This window comes from Plecotus auritus (assembly GCF_963455305.1).
Source record: "Plecotus auritus genome assembly, chromosome: 2".
Taxonomy (NCBI): domain Eukaryota; kingdom Metazoa; phylum Chordata; class Mammalia; order Chiroptera; family Vespertilionidae; genus Plecotus; species Plecotus auritus.
The window spans coordinates 1,611,627-1,635,940 of record NC_137771.1 but is presented as its reverse complement, the minus strand read 5'-3'; the positions used below and the strand labels follow the sequence as shown (position 1 = coordinate 1,635,940).

At 70.4% G+C, this 24,314-nt stretch overlaps 2 protein-coding genes across 4 annotated transcripts in view; one reads left to right on the top strand and one right to left on the bottom strand.

Moving 5' to 3' along the window:
* MEGF6 (multiple EGF like domains 6) overlaps positions 1-841 on the top strand; it is a gene marked incomplete at both ends in the record, with an annotated part of 73,523 nt that extends 72,682 nt beyond the window's left edge. The window contains 2 exon segments of the mRNA XM_080655490.1: positions 538-597; positions 780-841. Coding sequence (XP_080511616.1) covers positions 538-597; positions 780-841 — 122 coding nt within the window.
* A 4,088-nt stretch (positions 842-4,929) lies between these two features.
* ARHGEF16 (Rho guanine nucleotide exchange factor 16) lies at positions 4,930-23,853 on the bottom strand. Of its 3 annotated transcripts, XM_080654852.1 has the most exons (16): positions 23,735-23,849; positions 23,455-23,587; positions 18,313-18,916; positions 16,526-16,571; positions 15,353-15,522; positions 13,900-13,956; positions 13,306-13,466; positions 9,974-10,126; positions 9,758-9,887; positions 8,907-8,981; positions 8,592-8,684; positions 8,130-8,281; positions 7,489-7,677; positions 6,524-6,597; positions 5,939-6,040; positions 4,930-5,511 (listed from the first exon to the last, which is right to left on the bottom strand). In XM_080654852.1, exons 3-16 carry the CDS (start codon positions 18,895-18,897, stop codon positions 5,372-5,374), a joined length of 2,127 nt encoding a protein of 708 aa, XP_080510978.1. In that variant the 5' UTR covers positions 18,898-18,916; positions 23,455-23,587; positions 23,735-23,849; the 3' UTR covers positions 4,930-5,371. The 3 variants fall into 3 exon arrangements, with proteins under 3 accessions (XP_080510978.1, XP_080510977.1, XP_080510979.1); XM_080654851.1 differs by lacking the exon at positions 23,455-23,587 and having other exon boundaries at positions 23,735-23,853; XM_080654853.1 differs by lacking the exon at positions 23,455-23,587 and having other exon boundaries at positions 23,718-23,807.
* Between the last annotated feature and the right edge of the window lie 461 nt (positions 23,854-24,314).

Below are 24,314 nucleotides of genomic sequence, written 5' to 3'. Positions count from 1 at the left end.
GGGGTCTGGGGTTCCAATGGCTTCCGATGGGCAGTGTAACCCTGCGGCCCCTGGACCTCGGAGCAGGGCTCGGCATGCTGGCCGTCCCAAGCAGCCCCAGACGTGGGCAATGCAGGCTCCTCCCACATAGGGCCAGGCCTGGGGGGTGGCGCCAACCTTGCCAGGCTGGTGCTCAGGACATAATATTGGCTGTGGCGGCACCTGGTGGTCAGGCGTGGTACTGCACCGGAGGGCCAGCCAGCCTCGGGCAGCCTTGACATTTGAGGGGGTGGGGTGCTGCCTGCCTGAGGCCCCCTGCTTGGGACGGGACCTGGCTAGTTCTGTGGTGAAATTTCCCCCTCCCTCCATCCAGCCTGAAGTCCCGTCTCCCAACCCTCCATGCTGCCTGGACAGGGCAGGGCTGGGAACACTCATTTGCGGGGTGGGGAGGAGAGGCCCCGCTGTTGGCCTAGGGGGGGACTCTGCAGGCCTGGCTTTCCCCCTCCATTGCCCACCCAGGGGTGGGGCGCTAACGTGAGTGGGTCTGTCTGCCTTCAGGTGGGCCCCCCCAGCTCCCTGGGACCCTGTCCCCAGCCCTGGGCCCAGGTAAGGGGGCTGGTGGCGTTTGGGGTGGCTGGTGCATCAGCAGACCGAGGCAGAGGAGGGAGGGGTGCGGGCACAGGTGGAACTGAACCGCGGAGAACAGCCTGGGGGAAGCTGGGAGGAGAGGCTGAGCTGGGGAGCAGGGGGAGCAGACATCCACCTGGCACTGACCCCCCTTCCTCCCGTCCCCGCCGCAGCCTCACAGGCAGCCCCGCACCGACCAGCACCCGGGCTCCGCCGCAGGGCCGAGGAGCGCTAGCGCAGCAGCGTGCCCGCGTCCCGGTGCCGCCGACAGGACCCAGGGCTTGGAGAGCTCTCGGGGGGGGACGCCGGGGGCCAGGACTGCAGCCCCCCACCCCTTGCTTCTGGGGCTCTGGACACGGCAGCAGGAGGAGGAGCCACCTGGGCAGCTCTGGAGCAAGCGGACTGGATCGGCCTGGCTGAGGAGGCCCCGCCCGCCGCTGGTGGGGACCGCAGGCCGGGGTGGCTGCAGGGGCAGGCAGGCGTGGGCCCGCCCTCAGTCCGAGCAGGCTCTCTGGTGCTCCGCCCGGGACTGCGCAGCGCGGCCTGCGGCCTGGAAGGTCGCGGCGTATTTATACGACGGTATTTATGGGCAGTGGACGTGCCCGCTGCACCCTGGGTGCTGCGCGGTGCCTGGCGCCTGCCGCCCGGGAGCCCCGGACTCAGGACTGCGGGGCGGTGGGGGGGGGGGGGCCGGGCGTGGGCTGCGGCACCTTGTGAAACCCAGGAAGCTAAAAAGGAGCGATTCCCGAGCCTGTGCGTGTGCTGCTCTGTGCGGGCGCTGGGGGTGCGGCACCATCGTCCTCCGTCAGGAGCTGCCCCTAGCCAGGGAGGCCCCGGGTACCAGGCCCACTCGGCCCCTGCTCCACCCTAGCGATGGGGTGCCAGCAACGAAAGCTGGGGTTGACCCTGGTTGCCAGGGGCCGCCAGAGGGGCCCACAGCCCAGGCGCCCGAGACCCAGGGGTGGTGCGGGGCCAGCATGGGGCCCACCCATCCCTAGTCCTGCCGCCCTCCTAACCTCAGGCCGGAAACAGCGGCGAGGAGCGACCATCACAGGGCGGGGTGCCCGTGGAGAGGGTTGGACCCAGATTGTCTCGCCAGACACGGTCGGAGCTGCAGCCCCGTCCCGTTCCCTCCCACAGCCCCACCCCTGAGGCCACAGGGCCTCCCGGGGCAGAGAACGGAGGGAGGTTCTGGGAAGCCTTGCCCCTTACAGACAGTGGACAGCGGACAGTGGACAGCGAGGAAGCCCAGTTCATGAGCCTGTCCTGGGACTCAAGTGAACATGTGACTGTCCACTTACCTGGAGGGGAGGGGTGACGGGGGCAGTTACAGGGGGACCGCCAGGGAGACTGAGTCAGGGCGAGCGGCACAGACACAGCTGGCGGGGGCTTCCCAGCTAGGACTGCTCCAAGGAAGTAGCCGGCAGGCAGAGAGAGAGCGAGAACGAGAGCAAGAACGAGAGCGAGAGAGAGTGAGAGAGAGAGAGGGAATAGAAGTGGATAAGGAAGGGCTACTGTCCATCTAATCCAGGGGTGGGCAAACTTTTTGACTCGAGGGCCACAATGGGTTCTTACACTGGACCGGAGGGCCGGAACAAAAGCATGGATGGAGTGTTTGTGTGAACTCATATAAATTCAAAGTAAAGGAGCGGAGGGGAGAGCAAGAGAACCGGATAGAACAGCCGGATCCGGCCCGCGGGCCGTCGTTTGCCCACGGCTGCTCTAATCTATAGCTATAAAAGCCTAAGCCACTGGTTGACCAGTCGCTGTGACGCGCACTGACCACCAGGGGGCAGGAGCTCAAGGCAGGAGCTGCCCCCGGGTGGCCAGTGCGCTCCCACAGCCAACCTCCCGCGGCCCCTCCCCCGGCCGGCCGCCCCTAATCGGCCCTGATTGTCAGCCAGGTCCAGGGACCCCCCCCCCCCCCCGCCACGCACAATTCTTACACGAATTCAGACACGGGCCTCCAGTTGCAAGAGAAAGCCACAGGGGACACGTTCTCAGACCCAAACGCGGACGCGCTCAGACCGTAGGACTCACGTGCAGCAGAACGTCGGGAAGACACACCACCCAGGAGCGTCGGGGACATCGCGCCGAGGAACTCGCTGAAACGCCGGGAAAGGGCCGGCCCCAGAGTGGCGCCCGACGCGATGGCAGGGACGCTCTGAGCAAAGGGACACGGGCGTGTGGTTCAATGTTGACGGAGGAAATCTGAAATCGAATCTGACATCCTGTATACGACCCCCTGCAGCACAGCCCACCCCCCGCCCCCCGCTGCTCCTGGCCGTCGCCTGTGCCTGGAGGATGGCGGCGTGTGTGTGTGTGTGCATGCGTGTGCACATGTGTGCGTGGGCCATGAACCAGTCGCACTCTTTGAACAACCTGAGTCAGAGAATCAGCAACTGAGACCACCCCCCCCACACACCCCCTTGCACTGTCACTGGAGGAGAAGGAGGAGGAGGAGGGGAGGAGGCGTAAACCAGTAAACGTGGGTGGGGACAGGCTGGGACAGGCCAAGGGTGCTTACCTTCCACACCCCCTGGGGGATGTCTCCTCCCGGGAGGCGGAAGGCGGGAAATGACGGAGAAGAGGGAGGAAGCCCTAAGGTAAGTGGGTACAAATGACCCAGAACAGGCCGGGGCGGCAGCGAGCACCATCCACAGCGGTTCCCCGGGGGGCCGCACCGACAGGGTGCACGGGCGGCGAGGCAGAGGTCGCAGAGCGGAGTCAGCGTTTCCAGGAAAGCCTCAGAGTAACCGCCAACACGGGGGCGGGCACAGCCAGGCGGCGTGCGGGCGGACATCGCTCCCCCCCCCCCCCCCCCCCCCGTGGCTTTCGTTGCAGAGCCCCAGCCGCTGGGCAAAGGGCTGCGCAGCGAGACCTTCGCATAAGCGTTCCCGCGCTACACTGGATGCGGACGGCCATGCTACGTTCACGTATGCGCACATTTACGTGTGCCCGTGAACGCTACACTCAGAAAAGGTCTCCGAAGACTAATAAAGGAAAGAAACTCTAGCGAGATGGTTCATTGTCTGAACGTCAAGCAAGGGAACACACACAGAAGGAAGATGGATGGCAGACCCAGCAGAGGGTGGGATACCAAAGACGGAATGTCATAGGCAACCGTGTGCCGGGGACCTCGGAAACGGGAAAATGGGAGTGTTTGGGGGGAAATACAAAACGCCGCGGCACTGAGGAGGTCCCCCCGCCCCCCGCCCCGCAGGCTGCGGCATTGAGGGTGTGGCCTCAGGCTCTCCAAAGCCACGTTCCTCCAGTGACTGAACCCAGGCCGGGCAGCGGCTGGCCACCCTCCCCAGGGCTCTGGTGAGAACACGGAGGTCTGCGGGAGGAGTGGCCCCTCTCGGTCCAGGGGACGGGCAGCCGGGCTCACAGGATGCTGTCCACTGGCTTTGAGACCACGCACACACGCGCCTGCACCGGACCCGCGTGCCCACAGCGCTCCATGGAAAGCAGGGCGTCCACCCAGCTCCCAGGGGGGGAAACCAAGGCCTCCCATTTCCTCCTGTCCAGCAAGTGAGGGCCTGACCGACCCGGCCCCCCAGGCCACGCCGCTCCTAGCCCGGGCCTTGCCCCCTCCCCCACCCCACCCTGAGCAGCGTCTGTGCAGGGCGGCCCTGCTGGTGCTCCGGTCAGCCTTCTGCCCTCTGCGGAGGCCACGGAGGTCACCTTGCGGGTCTGTAAGAAGTGGCTCCACCGTCCCGGCCCAGGGGGCGGGCTCGGAGGTCCACCCTCCCCCAGGTCCGCCCCCTGGGGGGCCCTTCCCTCCTGGGCCCACAGCCGGCTCCAGGGCCTTGTTGACTGGACGCTCTGTGCTGAGCCAGCTCATCGGGGGGCAGAGGGCTCCCAACCGCACCCAGGAGGGGTCAGTCGCACCCCTGGCTTTGATGCCGAAGCCGGTGCCCCGTGGGACGTGGCAGACAACCCAAGGGCAGCCCTGCCAGCTGAGGCCACAGGAGGGCCGGCGGGGCTTCTGGGAGAGTGGACGGTCCTTCAGCCTGGCCAGGCAGCTGACAATTCCCCCCTCCCCCCACCAGCCCCACGGCCTGCCGGCCTCTCCCATCTGCAAGTCCCCTCCGGGGTGTCTCCCAGGCTCTGCTGTCCTCACGCCCCCAGACCCACTGGCCTTGCCCATGACTCCAGCTGGACAGACAGACGCGGGCCAAGAATGAGCCCGAGGGACCGTGAGCAGGCGCCCAGGCGGGTGACTGACCCAGCACAGTGACCGCACACGGGCCGGCCCCCCGCCCTCGGCACCGGGGGCTCGTGTGGCCGGCGCGGCTCAGGTGTGCGTGGAAACCAGGTGTCACATGAACTCTTTAATGTCCCGGGAAGCGCGGTCACAGTACATGCCGGCGCCACACGGTCCCCTCCCCTCCCCCTCCTCTCGGGAGGCTGGGTAGCCCGGGCACCAGGCCTCCTGTGCCCACGGGGAACGAGGGGGGCAGGAGGTAGGCAGCCACGCTGCCCCCAGTTCTCGGGGTCCCTCCACGTCTCCGGTGGCACAGTTCTGAGTGCCCGGGGCAGGGTGGGCTGGCGGGAGCTGTGGGGTGGGGGGGGGGTGGCCACGGCCGCTGGGCTCCCCCCGGGACTGGGCCGGGGGTCAGGGCTGGTGCGGCCCCACGAGCTTGTCTGGAGCCATGGCTGCAGGGCACGGTCCTCGGGGAGACCTTGGGATGATCACTGTGCCCCCGGGGCCTGGCATGACCGCCGGCTGGAGTGTGGGCTGAGGCCACCAGGGGGCGGGCTACACGTCCGTCTCCACGCGCAGCCGCTCCATCCTGCGTACGTTGCCCTCCACGGCCACGTGGCTGGTGATGCTCTGGACGAAGTCCTCGGGGAACCAGCCCGTCTCTCCGTCCCGCAGCCTCTCGCCGTAGAGCCACCCTGACCCAGACGTGGGCAGTGAGGGCAGGGCCCTGGGCACCTCAGAGGGGCCCGGCCTCGGCCCCCCCGGCCCCCCACCGCCTCCTCCAAGGGGGTCTTGACAAGGTCTCGGGGCTCCAACCAGCTCTGCCTGCCTCCGCCGGCCCCTGTGGGGGTCCCAGCAGCCGCAGAGCCCCCCACTCAGGACACAGCTTTTGTCCTGCACCCCGGGGGCGTCTGCAGGTGCCCCAAGGAGGTGCTGCGGGCCTCGGTCCCAGGCTGGCTGTGAGCAGTGACCTCTGGTGGGGGGCCAGGGTTGCTGCCATGCCAGCGTGGCCAGACCCTCGCCTGCCCGGGGTCCAGCTTGCCTGGGCCCCTCCCCCTATACTCCCCCAGCTCCGCCCCCCTCCTCTCCCGGTGCCCGCCCCCCCCCCCCGCCCCCGCTCACCGTCCTCCTGCTGCAGGATCAGCACCACGTCCGCCTGCTGCAGCGAGATCTCGTCCACCTGCTTGGCGAAGTAGGCCTTGGTGACCTCCACCTGCGGCAGGTCTGCGGGACGGAGGCAGGTGTGAGCGACCCATCCTTGTCCTTCCGGGAGGAGCGGGCTCCTGACAGCCCCCAGGGCCCAGGTCTCCTCTGGCCTCAGAGCCGGCCCTCCCCGCAGCGGGACAGGCTGCTTTCAGGGTCAAAGTGCCCGCCCGCAGGGGGGCGCTCCCAGCTTTTGGGGGGCGGGGCGGAGCAGGAGGAAGGGGTCTGTGGGCCTCTTGCTCCAGATCGTGGGTCTGTTCCCACCAGCTACTGGGCTCAGGGCACCACAGGGAGGGAGGTCCCGAGGCAGCTGGGCAGCTGGGCTGTGTGGCTGAGGCCCCGCTGGTGGGCAGGTCCCAGGTCCCCACCCCCCCTCCCCCGGGGTCAGGCTGTGGGATGGACGAGGACCTCCCCCTCCTGCCCCGCCCCCGCCCCCCCCCCCGCCCCCTCCGCCAGGGCTGGAAGAGGAGCTGTGAGTCCTGCTCCTGTGAGCGCTCAGCTCACCTCCCTTGTTGGCCAGGCCCAGCCACTGCTGCTCCCTGTGCGTCAGCGCCGTGATCCAGCGGGCCCGGTCACTCCTGGGGATGGGGCGCGAGCAGGGCCCGAGGCTGATCCGCCAGCCTGGTGGCTTTGGCTTCAAGCCCCCCCCCCCCCCCCCCCCCGCCAGTGTGGCGCAGAGAAGATGGGGGTCACGCCCCCCCCCCCCCCAACGCCCTGGAGGTGGGGCAGGCGGTGGAGACACAGGCTGCCTGACACCCTTCCACGAGCCTGGTCAGGAGCCAGGAGCTGTGAGCGGGCTTCCCCCCGGGGCCTCCCCACCCCACTGCCCGGGGGCCGAAGCCTGGGAGGTCACAGAGTCTGGGAAGGAGCTCTGAGCCTGAGCCACACCTGCCCGGGTCCGAGCCAGGGGCAGCGGCCACCTCGGCATCCAGGCCGCCCCCCCCGCGCCCCCTCCCCCTGCACCGGGCTCTGCCACCCCTGCCTCTTGGGAGTTGCTGTTTGACAGGAGCCTCAGCTTCCCGCCCGGAGGGGGAGCGAGCCCGAGGGAGCGCGGACCGTCTGCTGGGCTCCCCCCCCCCCCCCCCCCCCCGCGCATGTACTGAGTCCCTGCCTGTTCCAGCCCTGCTGTCCTCCGGCTGCTCCCTGCCACGGCCTCTGCCCCAGGGCCTTTGCACGGCTGTGCCTCTGCCGGAGCCCCGAGCCTCGCTCCCCACAGAGCCCTGTGCCTGAGGCTTCCTCCCCAGCCCCACCCCCTGCTCCCTCTCCTGTCTGTCTCACCCCTCACCCCTCGGCTGCTTGTCTTGTGGCTGGGGTGCCCCCTCCCGGGAACGTGAACCCCGTGAGGACAAGGCTGTCCCTGCACCTGGCGTGTGCCCGCCCAGAGCAGCGGTCAGGGATGGGGGTGGCAGGAACCCCATCCTCATGGGTCACGCAGGGCCCCCTCCCCCAGGGCGCCCTCCCGGACGTACGCGGAGTCCGAGGACAGCAGGATCCTCTCCTGGCGGCCCTCGCTGTTGTGCAGCAGCGTCACCTGGAAGGGGTGCGGCACCGACGAGCTGCGGTTGCCGCCGCCGGGCAGGGGGAGCTCCGTGGCCTCCACCTTCTGGACCTGGAGGTGGTCCACGTGGGCGTAGTCCTGGACCACGAAGCTGTCCTCGCTGCGGGAGGGAGCGGGTGAGGTGCGGGGGTCTGCGGGCAGCCGTTCCCCTCCGGCCACCAGGTCCCACAGCGGCTGGGGTCCAACAGGAGGGCGCGCTCTAGCTGGCCCCCCTAGCCCGCCGCCCGGAGAACAGCGGCCGCAAGGGTCCTGGTGGCTGGGCGGGCAGGCCCACGTCTGCCAGTGGAAGCCAGAGCCACACAGCCAGAGCCATGGCGCCTGGGCCCCTGTGGGGGGGTGGGGGGGCGCTGAACACCCCCTGGAGCTGCACGTGTCCTCGTGGAGGGGACCCGGGCCGCTGCCCTGGGCAGACTGGCTGGGCAGGGTCCTGAGTGTGCCCCCCACTCTGAGGCCGGCTCCCCCTGCGACCTCCCAGCCTCCAGCCCACCCTTGGCCCTAAGGCTGCAGCCCGCCCACGGCGCACGGCCGGCCCCCGCGGGGGGTGGGGCCCACCTCTTCTTCTTGGTGACCACCAGCACGTCGTTGAACAGGAACAGGTGGCACGTGGGCCGGCTGGCGAGTTTCCGGAACAGCCCGGTCTCTTCCACCACGAACAGCTCCCCGCGCTTCAGCAGCCAGCGGGAGGCGGAGATCAGCGGGAGGGACTGGGGGACAGACAGACAGACAGACAGACGTCAAGCCCTGGTCCCGGGCAGGCCAGGCCTGCAGCTGCCGGTGGGGACCGACCCCAGGGCTGCCCAGGAGATGCATCCCGGCCGCAAGCGAAGGGCCATCCAGTCGGCTGCTCTGAGCCAGGCCCCCGCCGGGCCTCGGGCTCGCTGCGCCTGCCGAGTGCCCCCTTGCGCCCGGGAGGGCTCCACCGGTGGGCAGTGGTCTGGGAGCTGGGACAGGGCAGGGCTAGCTGGGCCGGCGGGCATGGCGGGGCACAGCAGGGCGCCCTCTGGGGCTGCCTACCTTGACCTTGCCGAAGTCCAGCTGTGTCTGCAGCGTGTACATCTGCTCCATGCGCTCCATCTTGTGGGCCCCCTCATTGCACTGCTTCACCAGCTGCAGGGCGTGGGCAGGGCCGGTGGGCTGGGCTGCAGGCCCCTCGGCCCCGGTCGCCGCCCTCCTGGCTGTCCTAGCCCTGCCTTGCCCGGAGCTCGACGGCTGTGTGCGAGCTCCGCTCCCGCCAGGCCTCCGTTTCCCCACTGGTACCACGGAAAGCTTGGGGCGCACGATCTTCAAACGCGTCCTGCCAGGCCCTCGGGGGTGGGGGTCCCCGCTCACCTTGTTCATGGCTTTGAACGCGCGGCTGGCGGCCTTGTACCTCTCGGGGTGGCCCTGGGTCTTGAGGCAGAGTGTCTGCAGGGGAGACAGCAGGTGTGAGAGCACCGGGCACCCTCCTGGGGCCAGGGAGGTCGGGGGCTCCTGCCAGGCCCCCCTGGGGGACACAGCGCCCGAATGGCTCAGCCAGGCCAGGCTGGTTGGGGGGACCTGGAGTGAGTGTCCCCAGGACCCGCTCCTTTCCATCCTGGCAACCTTCGTCCAGCCAGGGCGGCCCCACAGCCTCTGCTCCTACTCTCCCCAGAATGCCCGGGAGGCGATGTCCATCTGGCTTGGACAGGTGACCACCTGGCACAGGGCCACACGCTGCCTCAGGAGCAGAGCTGGGCTCCTGCCACGTGTGTGTTCACATGTGCATGCATGTGCATGCGTGTGTCTTTCACCCTTCACATGCCCCTCTGCCCCTTGAGCCAACATCTCAGAGATGCAAGCCACTCCGGGGAGCCCCTCCGAGCCCCCTCCCTGCGCCCGGGACAACTGGCAGAGGGGTGCCAAGCAGGAGGCGCCGATGGCCCGGGACCAACGCCGGCAGGGGTCTGGGTGACGCGGGGTAAGACGCATCCACGTGCCCGTCACGTCAGTGCAGGACCAGGTCCTGGCAGAGACCGTTCTACGGGTGACGGAGACGATGCCGGGACCACGTCCCCCAAAGCTCTTCTCACTCTCCTCATAACGGTCACGTCACACAGGTGACGGGTGGAGGAGGAGGTCCCGAGGGAGCAACGCCGGGTCCGAGCGTGAGACCCGGGAGCCCCGGCGCCGCCGCCCCCCGCCGGGCCCAGGCTGGTGCTCACGTCGGTCAGGAGGGGCAGCCGGGTGACCCTCTGCATGGGGAGGATGAGGAAGGAGATCATGGGCAGGCCGCCGCACGCCGGCCGCCGCTCGATCTCCCGGAGGGCGTCTCGGAAGGCGGCGTTGCTGCTTCTGCAGGGAGCAGGCGGAGGTGGGTCAGAACCCGGACGCCAGGCGGCGAGCAGGCCGTGCCCCCGCCAGACCCCCGCGCCGCTCACGTGAGCTTCTGCAGGGCGCGCTGCTGGTAGACCTCGTTGGAGCAGTAGGCCACGTAGGGGTGGAAGTGCCGCTCCGCGTGCTCCGCCAGGATGTCGCTGATGTCCTCCACGCACACCTGCGCCTTGTGCCGCCGCTCCAGGTCCTCGAAGAACCTGCGGCGGGCGAGGACCAAGGCTGACCGCCACGCCACGTGTGTGAGCACACACACACACACAAACACACACATACAAACACACACACATGTGTGAGCACACACACACATACAAGCACACACATGCAAACATGCACACACATGGACACACTCAAACAGGCACACATGCACACACATGCAAACACCACACACACAAACACACGCATGGAGACACACACATGCAAACATGCACACACAGGCACACATGTACACACACATGCAAACACCACACACACGTGTACACACAGACATATACACAAACACACACACGTGCCCCGCTCAGCTCCAGGGCAGCATGCCCGTGGACGGGACCCCACTGGCCCAGGAAAACCCAGGGAGATCCGCTCCTGGAATGTGCAATGACTGGGCACAGACCCCGGGCCAAACCCAAGGCCACGCCCCTCAGGCTCGGGCAGGAGGTGCGGCCCCGAGGGATGCTGGCGGCAGGACAGAACCCCACTCTGATCGACTCCCGGGGACTTGGTTAGAGGCGCCAGGACCTGCCTCGAGCCCAGCACCCCCCACCCAGCTCAGAGCCGTGCCTCCGGGCAGACTCCCCGGAGGTGGCAGGCACCACCCCGATCCTCCTGGGGGTCCCGAGGCTCAGTGCACCCAGGCCTTGCAGGGGGCGAGGATGTCCGAGCCAGCGTGGGGCGGGCCTGGCCCAGGCTCTGCTCCCACAGGCAGCCGCAGCCCTGGGCTGGGCCCGGCAGGTCACACAGACTCCGGCTGCAGCCTCCAGCGCACCCTGACCGCCGGCAGCTGCCGCACCCCAGGCCCCACCCCTCCCACCCCAGGGCTCTGTCCCGAGAAGTCCCTCCTGGGGCCGGGCCGAGGCCACACCCATGCCAGCGTCTCTTTCAGTCCCGCTGCGCTGGGACGGCCCGGAACAGTCCCGCGTGGAGATAAGATGCTGGTTGACCTCCGAGGGCAGAGGGCAGAGTCCCAGTCAGCCGTGGGCAAACTACGGCCCGCGGGCCGGATCCGGCCCGTTCGGCTGTTCTATCCGGCCCGCAGAGCCGAAAGAGCGGAGGGTTCTCTTGTTCTCCCCTCCGCTCCTTTACTTTGAATTTATATTAGTTCATACAAACACTCCATCCATGCTTTTGTTCCGGCCCTCCGGTCCAGTTTAAGAACCCATTGTGGCCCTCGAGTCAAAAAGTTTGCCCACCCCTGGCTCAGACCCACACGGCGACCTCAGGTGGCCTGCACCCCTCATTGAAGAGTAACCAGCCGGGGCCGCAGCCCTTACGGCTCACCCATGGGGGGAGCGGGGAAGCTGGTACCCAGACAGTGAGGTGGGGCGAGTGAGCCCCACCCAGGACCTGCGGCCAGGGCACCACCGGGAGGGAAATGGGCCTCCCACCAACCTATGGGCCCCCGGAAGACGGGGCCCGGCTCTGGTTACCCTGGCGAGGCCAGTGAGGGGGGCAGGGAGGGGAAGGGGCCTCGGCCGGGGTCCCTCAGGCCCCCGTCACAGGCCCGGCCGGCCCTCCTGCCCACAGGGACCAAGATCTCTTTCCGCGGAACGTCCTGAGGCTGACGGGCAGCCCGGCAAATGGCAGTGTGTCAGGAGAGACGGGGACCCCACACCCAGCCCCAGGCAGGCGTGCTGGCCAGCACCCCCTGTGGGCATTCTGGCGGGTTCTGAGAAGGGGCTGGGAGGTCTGAGACGGCCTGAGCCACTGACCCAAAGTAGCCGATCCCTGGGGAGGCCGTGTGAATGGCCGCAGTGCATGCCTGGACTGTGCCCGCCACAGGAGTAAACACACAACTGCTGCCCCCATGTGTGTGTGCGCGCGCACACACACACACACACACACACACATGCAAACAGCTGCTACCCCACATATACGCACACATACATGCACGCACACACATGCACACATACCTGCTCCCATATGTGTGTACCCACGTGTGCACATGGTCACGCACACACACAGCCCCACGCAGGCCCGCAGCTGCAGGCCCAGCCCCACCTCCACCTCCTGACCTGCAACCAGAGCCCTGGGCCGGGCACCAGACACCCCGGGAGGAACATGACCCGGTGCAGCGAGAGGCCCCCCCATCTCGCCCTGTGGAGCCTCACGCCTGGCCAGGCAGCCCTCTGGGCCTGGTGCCCTGGTGGGAACGTGCCTGTCGCTGGACAGAGCCATGTCCCATGGGAGATGTCCCCCTCTCGAACCTCAGGGGACTGGGGGCAGGGGGCCCAGGACACCCACAGTCTGTGTTCAGCTCTCCCCCGGCCACTCTCACCCTCCCAGCTCACCGCTGCCCTCCCCCCCCCTCCCCAGAGACCCAGACCAGGGGCCTCCGGGAGCCGCCCTCCCACCCTCGCCAGGACCTGCTGCCACGGCCCACGCCCAGGCCAGCGGCCCCAGCCCGAGGTGGGGGGGTGTCCTCCGGGCATGCGGTGGGTGGTGGGCTGTGAGGGGGTGGGGGTGGGTTGTGAGGGGGTGGGGGTGGTTGTGAGGGGGAGGGGGTGGGTTGTGAGGGGGTGGGGTGGGCTGTGAGGGGTTGGGGGTGGTTGTGAGGGGGTGGGGGTGGTTGTGAGGGGGAGGGGGTGGGTTGTGAGGGGGTGGGGGTGGTGTGAGGGGGTGGGGGTGGTGTGAGGGGGTGGGGTGGGCTGTGAGGGGGTGGGGGTGGTTGTGAGGGGGTGGGGGTGGGTTGTAGGGGGTAGGGGTGGGTTGTGAGAGGGTGGGGGTGGGTTGTAGGGGGTGGGGGTGGGTTGTGAGGGGGAGGGGGTGGGCTGTGAGGGGGAAGGCGGTGGGTTGTGAGGGGGTGGGGGTGGGCTGTGAGGGGGTGGGGTGGGCTGTGAGGGGGTGGGGGTGGGCTGTGAGGGGGTGGGGGTGGTTGTGAGGGGGTGGGGGTGGGCTGTGAGGGGGTGGGGGTGGTTGTGAGGGGGTGGGGGTGGGCTGTGAGGGGGTGGGGGTGGTTGTGAGGGGGAGGGGGTGGTTGTGAGGGGGAGGGGGTGGTTGTGAGGGGGAGGGGGTGGCTGTGAGGGGGTGGGGGTGGGCTGTGAGGGGGTGGGGGTGGTTGTGAGGGGGTGGGGGTGGTTGTGAGGGGGTGGGGGTGGGTTGTGAGGGGGTGGGGGTGGGTTGTGAGGGGGTGGGGTGGTGGTAGGGGGTGCATGCGGCTCACTTCTGGCTGGCGCCCTGCACGTCCAGGATGTTGGAGAAGAGGTGGTGGTGCTCTGTCTGGGTCATGGTGGCCCGCAGCTCCCGGGACTGCAGGAACTCGGCCACCAGGATGCCCAGGCTGTGCTGGTAGGAGAACTCGGACGTGAGGATCTCGAAGATGGCCTGGAGGGGGAGCCGGAGAGCGGTTTGAGGAGGCGCCCCCCAGGGCCGCCTGGACACACAGGCTCACAAGCGGGCTGGCCAAGGCGCGTCTGAGACGAGCACTCAGCGGCGGGGACCGTCGGGGTGCGGCGACAGGCCGGGGCTGAGCCGCCCCGACCAGCCCTGGTGGGATGAGCGTGCAGCCGGGGGGATGGGACCCCAACTCCTGGGTCTGCGCTCTGGCTCGGCCAAATAGGAGCGGTGACACTGGGCAAGGGGAAGCCGTAGCTGCTCCAGCCGCTGCCCCACCCGCCAAGGGCATCAGCCATGGCCCTGGTGTCTGGCCCAGGAGGTGGCGGGGGGTGGGGCGGGCAGGCGGGCGATGTCACCACGGCCGCTGTCCCCATGCACGGCGGGGCTGGGACACAGGGCTGCACCCCCACGAGCCACTCACCTCCTGCCTCTTGCGCTCCTCGGCCGGCAGCGTGTCCAGGATGCCGGACTCCACCACCTGCGGGGCACAGGCCTGGGGTCAGGGGCCACGTGTCCCGAGTCCTCCCTGCCAGGCCGGGGCCACCATGGACGCCAGGGACGCCTGGAGAGGGCGGAGCCAGGGTGGCCGGGCGAGCCACTCTCCCAGGCTCAGTGCAGTGGGACCGCCGAGCTGGCCCGTCCCTGCCTGATCCCGTCACCTGCGTCTCTCCTCTCCAGGGACACGTCCCTGGGTGGGCCCTGCACCCCTGCAGGGGCGGGTGCAGAGGGCAGGGCCACCTGGAAAGCTGGGGGGCCTGGGCCCTGAGTCAGCGCCCTGCCCAGGAGGTTGGGGGTGACACTGCTCCAGCAGGCGCCCCACTCGGCTCCCTGCCCTGTCGGGGCCGTGGCCTCCAGGCTGCCCTGGTGGAGGGTGGCTCTCAGCCACAGCGTGCCCGTCGGGACAGGCTGGGCTGTGCCTCTGCCTGAGGGCACCCCCTCTGTAGGACCCAGAGCCACCCCATTCCTGCTCCTCCCACTCGGCTGGGCAGAGGCCGTGTCCTAGGCCTATGCGGGGGGCGGGGGGAGAATGGGGGGGCAAACCCCACGCCTCTTCCTCTAGCCCAGGCTGGGCCGAGACCCAGCGCAGGGGGTGGGGTCAGAAACCCCGCCGTATGTGGAGGCTGCAGGGTCCTGAACGCCACAGGACGCGGGGGTCACGTGCCTGGCCCCAGGCACGCAGCTGGCACCGGCAGGTGGGCACGCATTTCCCGCTTCCCATCCGCCTACCCTCACCCCAGCCTGCGCTCTCCCAGCTGGGGTCCCACAGCCTCAGCTCTCAGCCCTTTGGGTGCAGGCCAAGAGCCCGGTACCGCAGGCAGAGGGGACGCCGCGTGCCCGCCCCACCGCCCGCCGCGCCCACAGCTGCCGCCCAGCTCCCTCCCGGGGCTCCGGGGAAGGGTCAGGAGTCTGCCCGTGGCCGACTGGGCCTTGGGGGTGACAGCCGCTCCCCGGCACGTGCTCAGAGCCCGGCCCCCATCCTGTGCTCTAACGAGTCCCCACATCCCTGCAGGTGGCGTGGTGGCTCGGCGGTGGCACGGGGCTCTGTGGGAGCCGAGGCCCGGCCCCCACCCCACCCCCTCCTGCCTCCTCAGGGGACCTCCTGGCACTTTCCTGGGGGCAGGGTGCTGGCAGGAGGGGTCCCTGGTACCCACAGCTCCCCGAAGGCCAGGCTGAGCAGGAAGCAGAGCACAGGGCTGGCCTGGGACGCCCGTCACACACCTGACGGCACCTGCCCCGCCCCCGCCCCCACCTGAGACCACAGGGGCCGCGCAGGGAGGGCCGCTCAGAGGACCACAGGGGTGGGGGGGCGGGAAGAGGGGCCCCAGGACTGACCGCCCACGGCTGGGGAAGGGCTGCCCCAGCAGCCGGCCTACCTCGGGGAGCTGGCTCCAGGTGACCTGGGGGGCCCGGAAGCTCTTGACCACGATGGGGGTGCCCACCGTCCGCGCTGCCTCGGGGCTGCCCGGCTCGTCCAGCAGGTCATCGTCGGACTCCTGGCTGGTGGTCAGGCCCCGCTCCCGGATCTCCTGGTAGAACCGGGGGTCTGGGGAGAGGGGGCACATCACGCGGGGGCCCGGGGGCCGGGAGCGGGCCTGGTCCCCCCAGAACCCACAGGCCGAGTCCCAAGGAGCCCCTGAGAACATCAGCGCCCCTGGAGCCGGCTCCCCTGAGCTGGCAGGCAGGGTGGCGCCCGGTGCAGAATGTGGCACCTTCAGACCAACGGAGCTGACAAATCAGAGCACATAGTGGGGGGAGGTGGAGGGTGCTGCAGAGGCCTTGGGGGGCTGGCCCAGAGCCCTCAGACCAGGGCTGCGTCCTGCTCACACACTGCAGGCCCTGGAACGGCCCGGCCCGCCACTCAGGGCACCGAGGGCCCCCACCCACCCCTCCACGCCTCACCCTGGGGCCTGGGGCAGAGCCGGGTCCTGACGCCTCCCCACTCCGGCCTGTGTCCGCCCACAGAGGTCGGGGCTGGCAGGGAGGGTGGACCCATACGAGCTGGGCCCCTGTGTCCTCAGAAGCCCAGGCCTGGCACCCAGGCCCAAGCCCTTCCTGGCCTCGCTGGCCCCACCCCTCATGCCCAGCGGGTGCTCCATCCTGGCTGGGCTGGCACTTCCTCTCCCCCTCCCCATGGGGCCCTGTTGGCACCCACCTCTCAGCAGGCGGATGGCACTGCCCTGAGCACCCCCCCGCCCTGCCAAGGCGCAGCAACAGAGCCGACTGCAACACAGCCCAGCAGGCGTGTCTCTCCGTGGCGCCTCGGTCCCCCTGTGGCTACCACAGGCCCCCCAACACACACACGAGGTGCTGGACAGTTGTCGCCTGGGGTGAGTGTGGGGGCTGTCTGTCTCCTGCCCCCGGGATGGTGCAGAAGGGAGTCCACGGGAAACTTCTCGGCCTTTCTAGACCCATCAGCACTACATGGCCAGGTGGCCACGAGGACCTCTGGTCCCCAGAGGAACCCCTGCAGACCCCCTCCCCTTCCCCCAGCGAGCCCAGTCTCACCGGGTCCGGCCCGCCCGCGGCAGCTCCCCGGCCACACTCACCGTCCTTGAAGGAGCCTTTGTGCGCACGCTTCCGCCCCAGCGTCTTCTGTGCAAACGGGACACAGAAACAGCAGCGGTCAGAGGGAGGCGGGGTAGGTGCGGGCCCGCAGCGGCTCCTCCGCCCGGGGCTCAGACCGCAGGGCTCCGTGCGACACCGGGCCCGGCAGGAGCGGGCTCTGCCGAGCACACAGAAGCCGCTCCACAGACGCTGCTCCCGAGGGAGGCGGGCCGCCCAGAGGAGGCCAGGGCAGGAGACTGAAATCTGGGCAGATCCAGGAGGACTGCCTGGAGGTGGAGGCAGGATTGACCTAGTGAAGAGGGGTGCTCAGGAAAGTGGGGCGTTCCCACTTGGGGAAGCCCGAGGCAGGACAAGTGCGGTTAGGAGAAGGCCGAGGGGGACACTGGGAGGGAGGGAGCGGGTGGCCCGAGGTGGCAGGAAGAGGAGGGTGAGCATCTGGCCCCGCACCCTGGAGGCCCGGCAGCAGATGCAGGGCTGCGAGGTGAGCCGGCGGGGGGGGGGGGGGGGGGGGGGGGGAGGGGACCACACCCCGGCCCACCAGCTGCAGTTCAGAGCCTGCCTTCCTGGCTGGATACACCACTGTCCCCCGACCGCACAGGTGCCAGTTCCAGGTGTGGGAGCTGGCTCTCCTAACGAGTGGGGGCCTGCATCTCCCCGTGCTGGTCTGGAATGTGTGGCGCTGCCAGCTGCACCTGGTCCTGCGCGCCCGCCCTCCCCGCCTCGTCCCCCCAGTGCCCTCACCCCTCCCGCCTCCAGGCTGGGCACAGGCTGCTGCCTCGGCCCCTCCTCCACCCGGCACCCGCCCTTCGTCCGTGCCTCTGCTTTAACCCTCCCCTTCTGAGCCCCCGGGCCCTGTCCTCCCAGGGAGTCCCTGCCCTGTGCCCCCCTGGGTCCCTGAGCATCCCCGCTGCCCAGGAGCACTCCTGGGCCTGACCGCTGGGACCCCCTCAGCCCCCTGCCCAGAACCCGTGAATCAACAGAAGGACCGACTGGGCCCTGCAGACCTGGCCCCGACGGGTGGATGCTGAGGCCCCAAGGCAGTGCCTGGGGCCCCGGCTTCTCAGGGAGGTCAGTGGCGGGCAGCGCCCACCCCCGGCCGGGGCATCTTTAAACCCAGGACAGTGGCTATGGCCTCCTCGCCTGGCCCATCTGCACCCTGGGGGCCTGTCTTCCCACAGTCTGGGCGGGAGCCCCAAGCTGGGAGGCTGTCGGATGGCAACCATGGGCACAGAGGTCCCGGTGAGGTGCCTGCCTGGCCGGCCCTGGGCCTGTCCCGTGCTCCCCAGAATGCAGAGGCCACATGGCTGTCGGGCAGGAAAGGGGGCTCCCCGTGTGTGCAGAGGGCGGCAGACTGCTCCTGAGCTGGAGGCATGCCCGCCCCCCCCCCCCCCGCCCCCACATTGAGCCCAGGCCAGTGGCCGCAAAGCCATCCCTGAACCCTGCCCTTGAGACGGGCCGGCTCCCCCTCGGGGCTGGTCCCGCCCCAGACTGCCCCGCTGTGTCTGAGAGCCACTCACACTGTGGGGCCCTGGGCAACCTTTCCGAGCCTCAGCTGCCTCATCTGTAAGATGGGGGCCGTCAGCCAGCTCACAGCCCGGCTGCCCGGCTCAGGGAATAGCTGTCAGGGGCCTCCACGTGGCAGCTGGGATGGTGATGCGAGGGCTGCCCCTGCCCCCGCCCCCCTGCCCCCCTGCCCACGGGCTCCCGGGGCCCGAGACACAACCCCCAGCCCCAACCCCCCCCCCTTGTCCAGGCGCACAGGCCCCACCTTATTTCTGGGTGAGTGCCGAGCAGGAGGCTGGGCGGACTCCTCGGCCAGCGCATGGAGCTTGGGGCTGAGCTGGACGGGGGCCACCTCGCCACCCAGCGTCCCCAGCCCCTTCATGGCCGCACGATAGGACTGGCTGCGCAGGTTCCGGGACAGCGCCCCCCCGGGGCCCGTGTCCACGTCCATGTCGTCCAGGGAGAAGCTGGGGGCTGCGAGGAGCCGGGGCTCCCGCCGGGCGGCCTCCTTGCTGAGCACGGCCGCCCCGAAGCTCTGGTGGCGCGCGGGGGCCTTGGCCTTGCTGCACACGGCCAGGCTGCGGGGGATCAGCTGTGCGGTGCCCAGCTTGAGGGCCGCGGGGCTCTGCGTGCTCAGGATGACGGTGCGGGGCTCCCTGGGATCCGGGGACGTGGGCTGGGGCCCCGGGGCGTCAGGCTGGAAGACGGCATTGCTCCTGCCCTGCAGGGGGCTCCGGACCAGTGGGAGCCGGGGCTCGGGGTTCCCCTGGGCGTCCAGCCGCAGCTCCGAGTGGAAGCGGCCTTCCAGCAGCTGTTCCTCCAGGGAGCTGTCCGAGCGCCGCCGGGCCATGCTGGGCGGCCGCGGGGTCCTGCGGGGACAGGCACAGGGCAGCTGGGTGGAGGGGGAGCTGCGGGGCACGGACACAGCCACCAGGACTGCCGGGCGCCGCATACAGCCCGGGGCCGTGCAGGGAGGGTCCCTGCACCTCGGCCCGCGGGACCCAGGCGGGAGCAGCCTGCAGCCGAGGCCGCCCTGCGAGGCCGTCACGCGTCCTCTGCCGCGTCGCCCACGCTGAGGACAAACCCGAGCTGGGGTGGCAGGTTGGGCAGCGCGGGGCGGCGGGGTCCTGGGCCCCAGGCCTGGGACGGGATCCGCCACGCGGCCTGTCGGCACCACTTCCGTGGGGCGGGTCCCAGCCCGCGCCCACCTCATACCCCCGCCCAACGTGGGGTCTGCGAGCTCCCCGGGAAGTTCCAGTTTGGCGCAGGGACCCTCCCTGACGGGGCGGGCAGAGCGGGCCACCGGGCCGGCCTAGCCCACAGCACAGCCCGCCGCGGTGTGGCATCCGGACCGGTTCTCCGCTACACACCCCGGAGGGGGCGGGCTGTGCCTCCCGGGCCCGAGAAGCCTGCCACCCCCAGGCCGGCGGCCACCCCCGCATTCTTGGGGACAGTCTGAGTCAGCCGGAAGAGGAAGGCGGCGGCCACTCGGGCCTCCCCCGCGCCCGCTGGGTGTTGACGTGGCTGCCTTCCCCGGGGCCTGGCTAGGACGGGCTCAGACCTCCACGGGGAGCCTGCCCCCGAGGGAAACGCGCCGCGTGGGCAGCCAGCGGCTCCCAAAGCTGAGGCCTCTCATCCTGAGGGCAGGCAGCGCGGCCGTGCCCCCGAGCGCCCACACAGCCCTGTCCGTCCCCCTCCGCCTCCCGCCTCCTGCCCAGGCCCGACTCTGCCTCCTCGGAGCCCGGCCGGACCCACGGCCTCTCCCAGCCGAGGGCAAAGTCTGCTCTGGGGGAAGTGCCCGGATGGAACCAGTCGGCCGAGCCGCTGCAGGGTGTGGCCTCGGTGCCTGGCCAGGCGGCACCCCCACGGCCGGGCGCCTCCAGCCGGGGACCCGGGACCGGGGTCTGCAGGAGCTCCAGGCGGTGGCGCCTTCCTGCTGCCGAGCTTGTCCCAGAGCCACCCGGGCACAGGTTCCATTCAAACAGCACCGGAGGCGTGTCCCCAGACGGCGTCCCCCACACCGCCCCCCGCACTGCCCCCCGCAGGCCGCCACTCTGGGCTTCTGCGTCCCCCCAGTTTCTAACGAAGGTGCAGCCGCCCGCAGCGATACCTGAGGGGTTTGTGCGTGGCGGAGGGGACGCGGGCCTGGCCCCCTCTCGGACAAGCACCCCCTCTTGTCCCGCAGCGGCTCACCCCTCCCCAGGCCGCCCAGGTCCCTGCCTGTGCATCCTGATCGCACGGGTCCACCCATCGGCCCGTGCACCCCGACAGCCTGGCCCCCTCCAGCCTCCTTCCTGTTCTGGGCTGGCCCGGGGTGTCTGGATCCTCCTTCCCCTGCGTCCCCCTGTCACCGCGCCCGCTGTCCCCCCGTCACCGTGCCCGCTGTGCCCCCGTCACCGCGCCCGCTGTCCCCCCGTCACCGTGCCCGCTGTCCCCCCATGTCACCATGCCCGGCTGTCCCCCATCACCGTGCCCGCTGTCCCCTGTCACCGTGCCCGCTGTCCCCCCCGTCACCGTGCCCGCTGTCCCCCGTCACCGTGCCCGCTGTCCCCCCGTCACCGCTGTCCCCCCGTCACCGCTGTCCCTTTCTGGAAGACAGGCATGGTGCTGAAGGGAGGCCCCGTGCCGGGTGCGCATGCCCACACCTGAGTGCACACAGGGAGCGCACACCCTCTGACCCCTCCCTGACCCTGAGGTGTCCCTACCCAGCAGCCTCTCCTGCGTGGGACCTAGAGACCCTCCCCTCCGTGTCCTCCCTGGTGCTGGCCTGGCCTGGTGTCCGGGAGCACCACCCTTCAGCCGCCCTCGGGCAAATGCCAGCCGTCCATCCGGACAGCAGCTGCTGAGAGCCAGCCGCCTGCAGAAGCCCCGCGCCACCGGGGGGGGGGGGGGTGTCCGCTCCCACAAGCGGCCGGGAGCTCAGAGGCCCCGGCAGGGAGGCGACGGCAGCTGCCCCACGGGTGCACGGGCCCTTCGGGCGCAGGACAGCCGCCGGCACGTCCCCACCATCGGGCTCAGTGCCCAACCGACGGGTGAGCCGGGTCCACGGGCACTTGCCGGGCTCCGTGCTGCCCCCGGGGCCTGTGCTGAGAGCTCGCCCATGCGGGCGCCTGGCTTCCAACGCAGGGACCCCCAGAGCAGCGTCAGGGGCTCAGGCCACCTGTGCCCCAGGGCGGGTGACCTCCTGCCGTTTCTGCTGAGGGCAGGCTGGAGGGGGTCCCCAGTGGCTGAGCCCCTCACCATCCTGCCCTGCCCCCAGCACACATGGGGGGAGGGGAAGGGGCATCGGAGCTCGGCCAGTCCTAGGCTGCCCCGGCCCCCCCCCACACACACAGGCAGCCCAGCCCCTCTGGCTCCCTGGACACATGGGCCCCCGGGACCCCAGCCGGCCCAGGCCCTGCCCTCCCTCCCCCGAGAGGCACACTTCCTGGCCGGGCCTGAGGCTCTGGTCTCACCTGCTCTCGCAGCCGCCAGCACCCAAGTCCCACCGCGGCTGGGACCTGCTACCCCTGGATGCGGACACCACGCGACCTCCATCCTGGGGACACCCGTCCCCTCTGCCCGACCCCCAGGTCCCGGTGAGGCTCGGCCTCTCGGGCACCGTCTGCGGGCCCAGGTCTGCGCTCAGGCAGACTCAGCCACAATGACGGCCTTGTGCGCGGTAACCCAGCCCCGCCACGCTGGGGACGCGGAATCCGGGGGCAGGCTTCCGCTTTGTCAACCACGAAGCTGGCGGCAGACGGTTCCACTTGCAAGGTGGCCACGGGGGCCGCAGCCAGGGCCCAGCTCCTGGCCGCACGGAGGGGGGGGCCAGGATGATGCTGAGGGGCCTACAGGCACAGGGGCGCCCCACTCAGGGGTGATTTGAAACCAATGTCCTCAGCGCTGAGGTGGGGACAGAGCGGAGCCGCCGGGGAGTCACCCTCATGGACGGGGCCGGGGAAGGCCCACCCGCCACGCCTAGCCCGGGACCCAGCCTCTGGCCGCCTCCTTCCCGTGACACCTGCAGGCCCAGCAGTCGTCCCTGACCAGCGCCCGCCCCCAGGCCCACCTGTCCCTGCCCCAGGCTCCCATCCCTGGATCCAGGCACCCCACGCCCCTGGCTCCCGCCTCGGGCTCAGCTGGCACACACCGCTCTCCCCACAGGGCCCGGACTCAGTGGGAGCAGGACAGGTGACGAGGGGTGTCCTCCAAACACCTCACCTCTGTCCTCGCCCCCTCCCCTTCCGGAAGCTGGGTCTTGTCCTGCTGGGATGGGCGAGGGGACCAGGCGCAGAGGGAACATGGCCTGTGGGGGTCAGGCCGCCGGGCAGCAAAGCCGGTGGGGAGCAGGCCCTGTCCTGACGTCCTGACCCCCACGGCTGCCCGGCAGGCGCGTGGGGCTCTCGCTGGGAGTGAGGGTGCCCTGGCAGACGGCGGGGCCCGAGCACGCAGCCGCCACGGGCCGAGACGAGCAGCTGACGTCCACGTGGAAACGAAGTTCTGGGACCCAGACGCTCGGTGAGCAGCTGAGCCCGTCGGTCCCACACATGGGCTCCTGTCCTGAGGGCAGCGACCGTGGGCCCCACCCGCAGGCGGCCTCCCCTCCCTGCCTCCGTTTCCTCGTGGGGTCAGAGATGACCCCCGGGAACCAGGGGCGCTGGGGTGGGGGCTCACTTTTGTCCCCGTGACTTAAGGCCTTACCTCTTCCAGGGAGCCCCCGAAACCCCCACCTCCCACCCTCCCTCCACCAGGACTCGGGGCGGGCCTGCCGTCGGCCCCTGGCCCTGTCCTGGGCAGTGCCCACAGGGGGTCTCGTCTTCTCTGGCCGCGGGCACCGGAGGGCAGCGGGCGAACCACAGCTGAGCCAGTGCCGGTAAGCGGTCGCACCTGCAGCTCCTGATCCGCAGGCAGGAGACGGAGGCCCCGGCTCTGCGACTGCCTTGGTTCCCAGAGAGCCGGGCTCTGAACTCGGGTCCCCACTGAGCACCAGGCCGCCAAGCAGTCAGGGTGCCCCGGGTGCCAGGTCTGCAGCCAGGACCGCAGGTGCCACGGGCCTGGGGCCTTGGAGGGGCCCCCTGCTGGGTGGGCTCAGGCTGTTCGCCCCAGGACGCAGGGGAAAGGTCAGCCCCGCCTCCCGCACCCACCCCCGCGCCAGGTGCAGGGCTGAGGGCCACTCCAATCTCAGAGACCTGCAGACCCCACACCCCCATCTCAGCGGCAGGGTAGGACCCCTCCCTGCCCGGGACCAGCCCCAGCCCTCAGGTAGGGCTGGGTCTGCAACTCCTGGGCCCAAGCGGGTTTGGGCCGCAGATTCTGGTCCTTGAGAGGGTCCCCCGGTCCCTCCTGGCCGTTCAAAGGCCCTGGGGCTTCCTTCCTAAAACCGCCCGCTCTGAGGTCTAGGGGCTCCGGGAGAGAGAGCTCCCACCTGGGCGAGGAGGTCCCCCAGGCGCTCAGCGGGGCTCGGGTGCAGCGCTCGGCCCCGCCTCCTCCTGCAGCCGGTGGATGGGACGCACCACGGAGGGAGGGGCGCAGAGTTCCGAGGACCCCGACGGAGTTTGCTGGGGGGTAAGGGGGAGAGCGAAGGGGACGAACGGCGCCCCAGGGTTACCGCCTCCCCCAGGCTTCCTCTCCCCTCCCCCCACTTCGCTCACCGGTCCTCCCCCGGGCTCACCTGTCCCCCAGGCTCACCTGTCCCCCAGGCTCACCTGCGCCGCGGGGCGGAGGGCAAAGCGACCAGCGCGGGCGGCGTTGGCGGGGCCGGTCCAGCCCGCAGGCTCCGCGCCCCGCCGGGCTGCGTTCCCGTCCTGCCCGCGCTCTCCCGGCCGCGGTCCCGCCCCGTCCCGCCCTCCCACTTCCTGTGCGGCCGCGGGAGGCGGGAGGCGGCGCCCGGCCGGGCCAGGTGGGCGGCAGGTGGGCGCTGGCGGCCGGTCCCCGCTGCTCCGAAGCCCGAAGCCCGCAGCCCCGCAGGAGGGGACGACGCGCACACCTGGCCGCGCCGCCTGCGTCACGGCCCCACCTGGCCGCCGCGCTCACGTGACCTGCGGCCCCGCGGCCTCCGGGGTTAGGGCGCCTCCCGAGTTAGGGCCGGAGTCCACCCGGGCGCCGCGGAGGCCTGCGCCCCGCCTCCCGCGCCTGCTGGATCGCCTCCCCCGCTGCCACCTAAACAGCACCCCCTCTCCCAGGCCCGGCTCCCCGGCTCCCTCCTCCAGGAAGCCCCAGAAGTAACCAGCCCCGGAGAATCTGACCTTGGCTGAACCCCGCTGCGGCCGCAAGGGCGCCCCCTGC

Excerpts from the sequence above, each read along its gene's own strand:
- ARHGEF16 (XM_080654851.1), bottom strand. The coding sequence starts at position 18,897 with ATGGCCCGGCGGCGCTCGGACAGCTCCCTGGAGGAACAGCTGCTGGAA. Across the intron at positions 9,888-9,973 it reads CGCGCCCTGCAGAAGCTCAC|AAGCAGCAACGCCGCCTTCC; the intron begins GTGAGCGGCGCG and ends TGCTCCCTGCAG. Across the intron at positions 6,041-6,523 it reads GGGCCTGGCCAACAAGGGAG|ACCTGCCGCAGGTGGAGGTC; the intron begins GTGAGCTGAGCG and ends TCCGTCCCGCAG.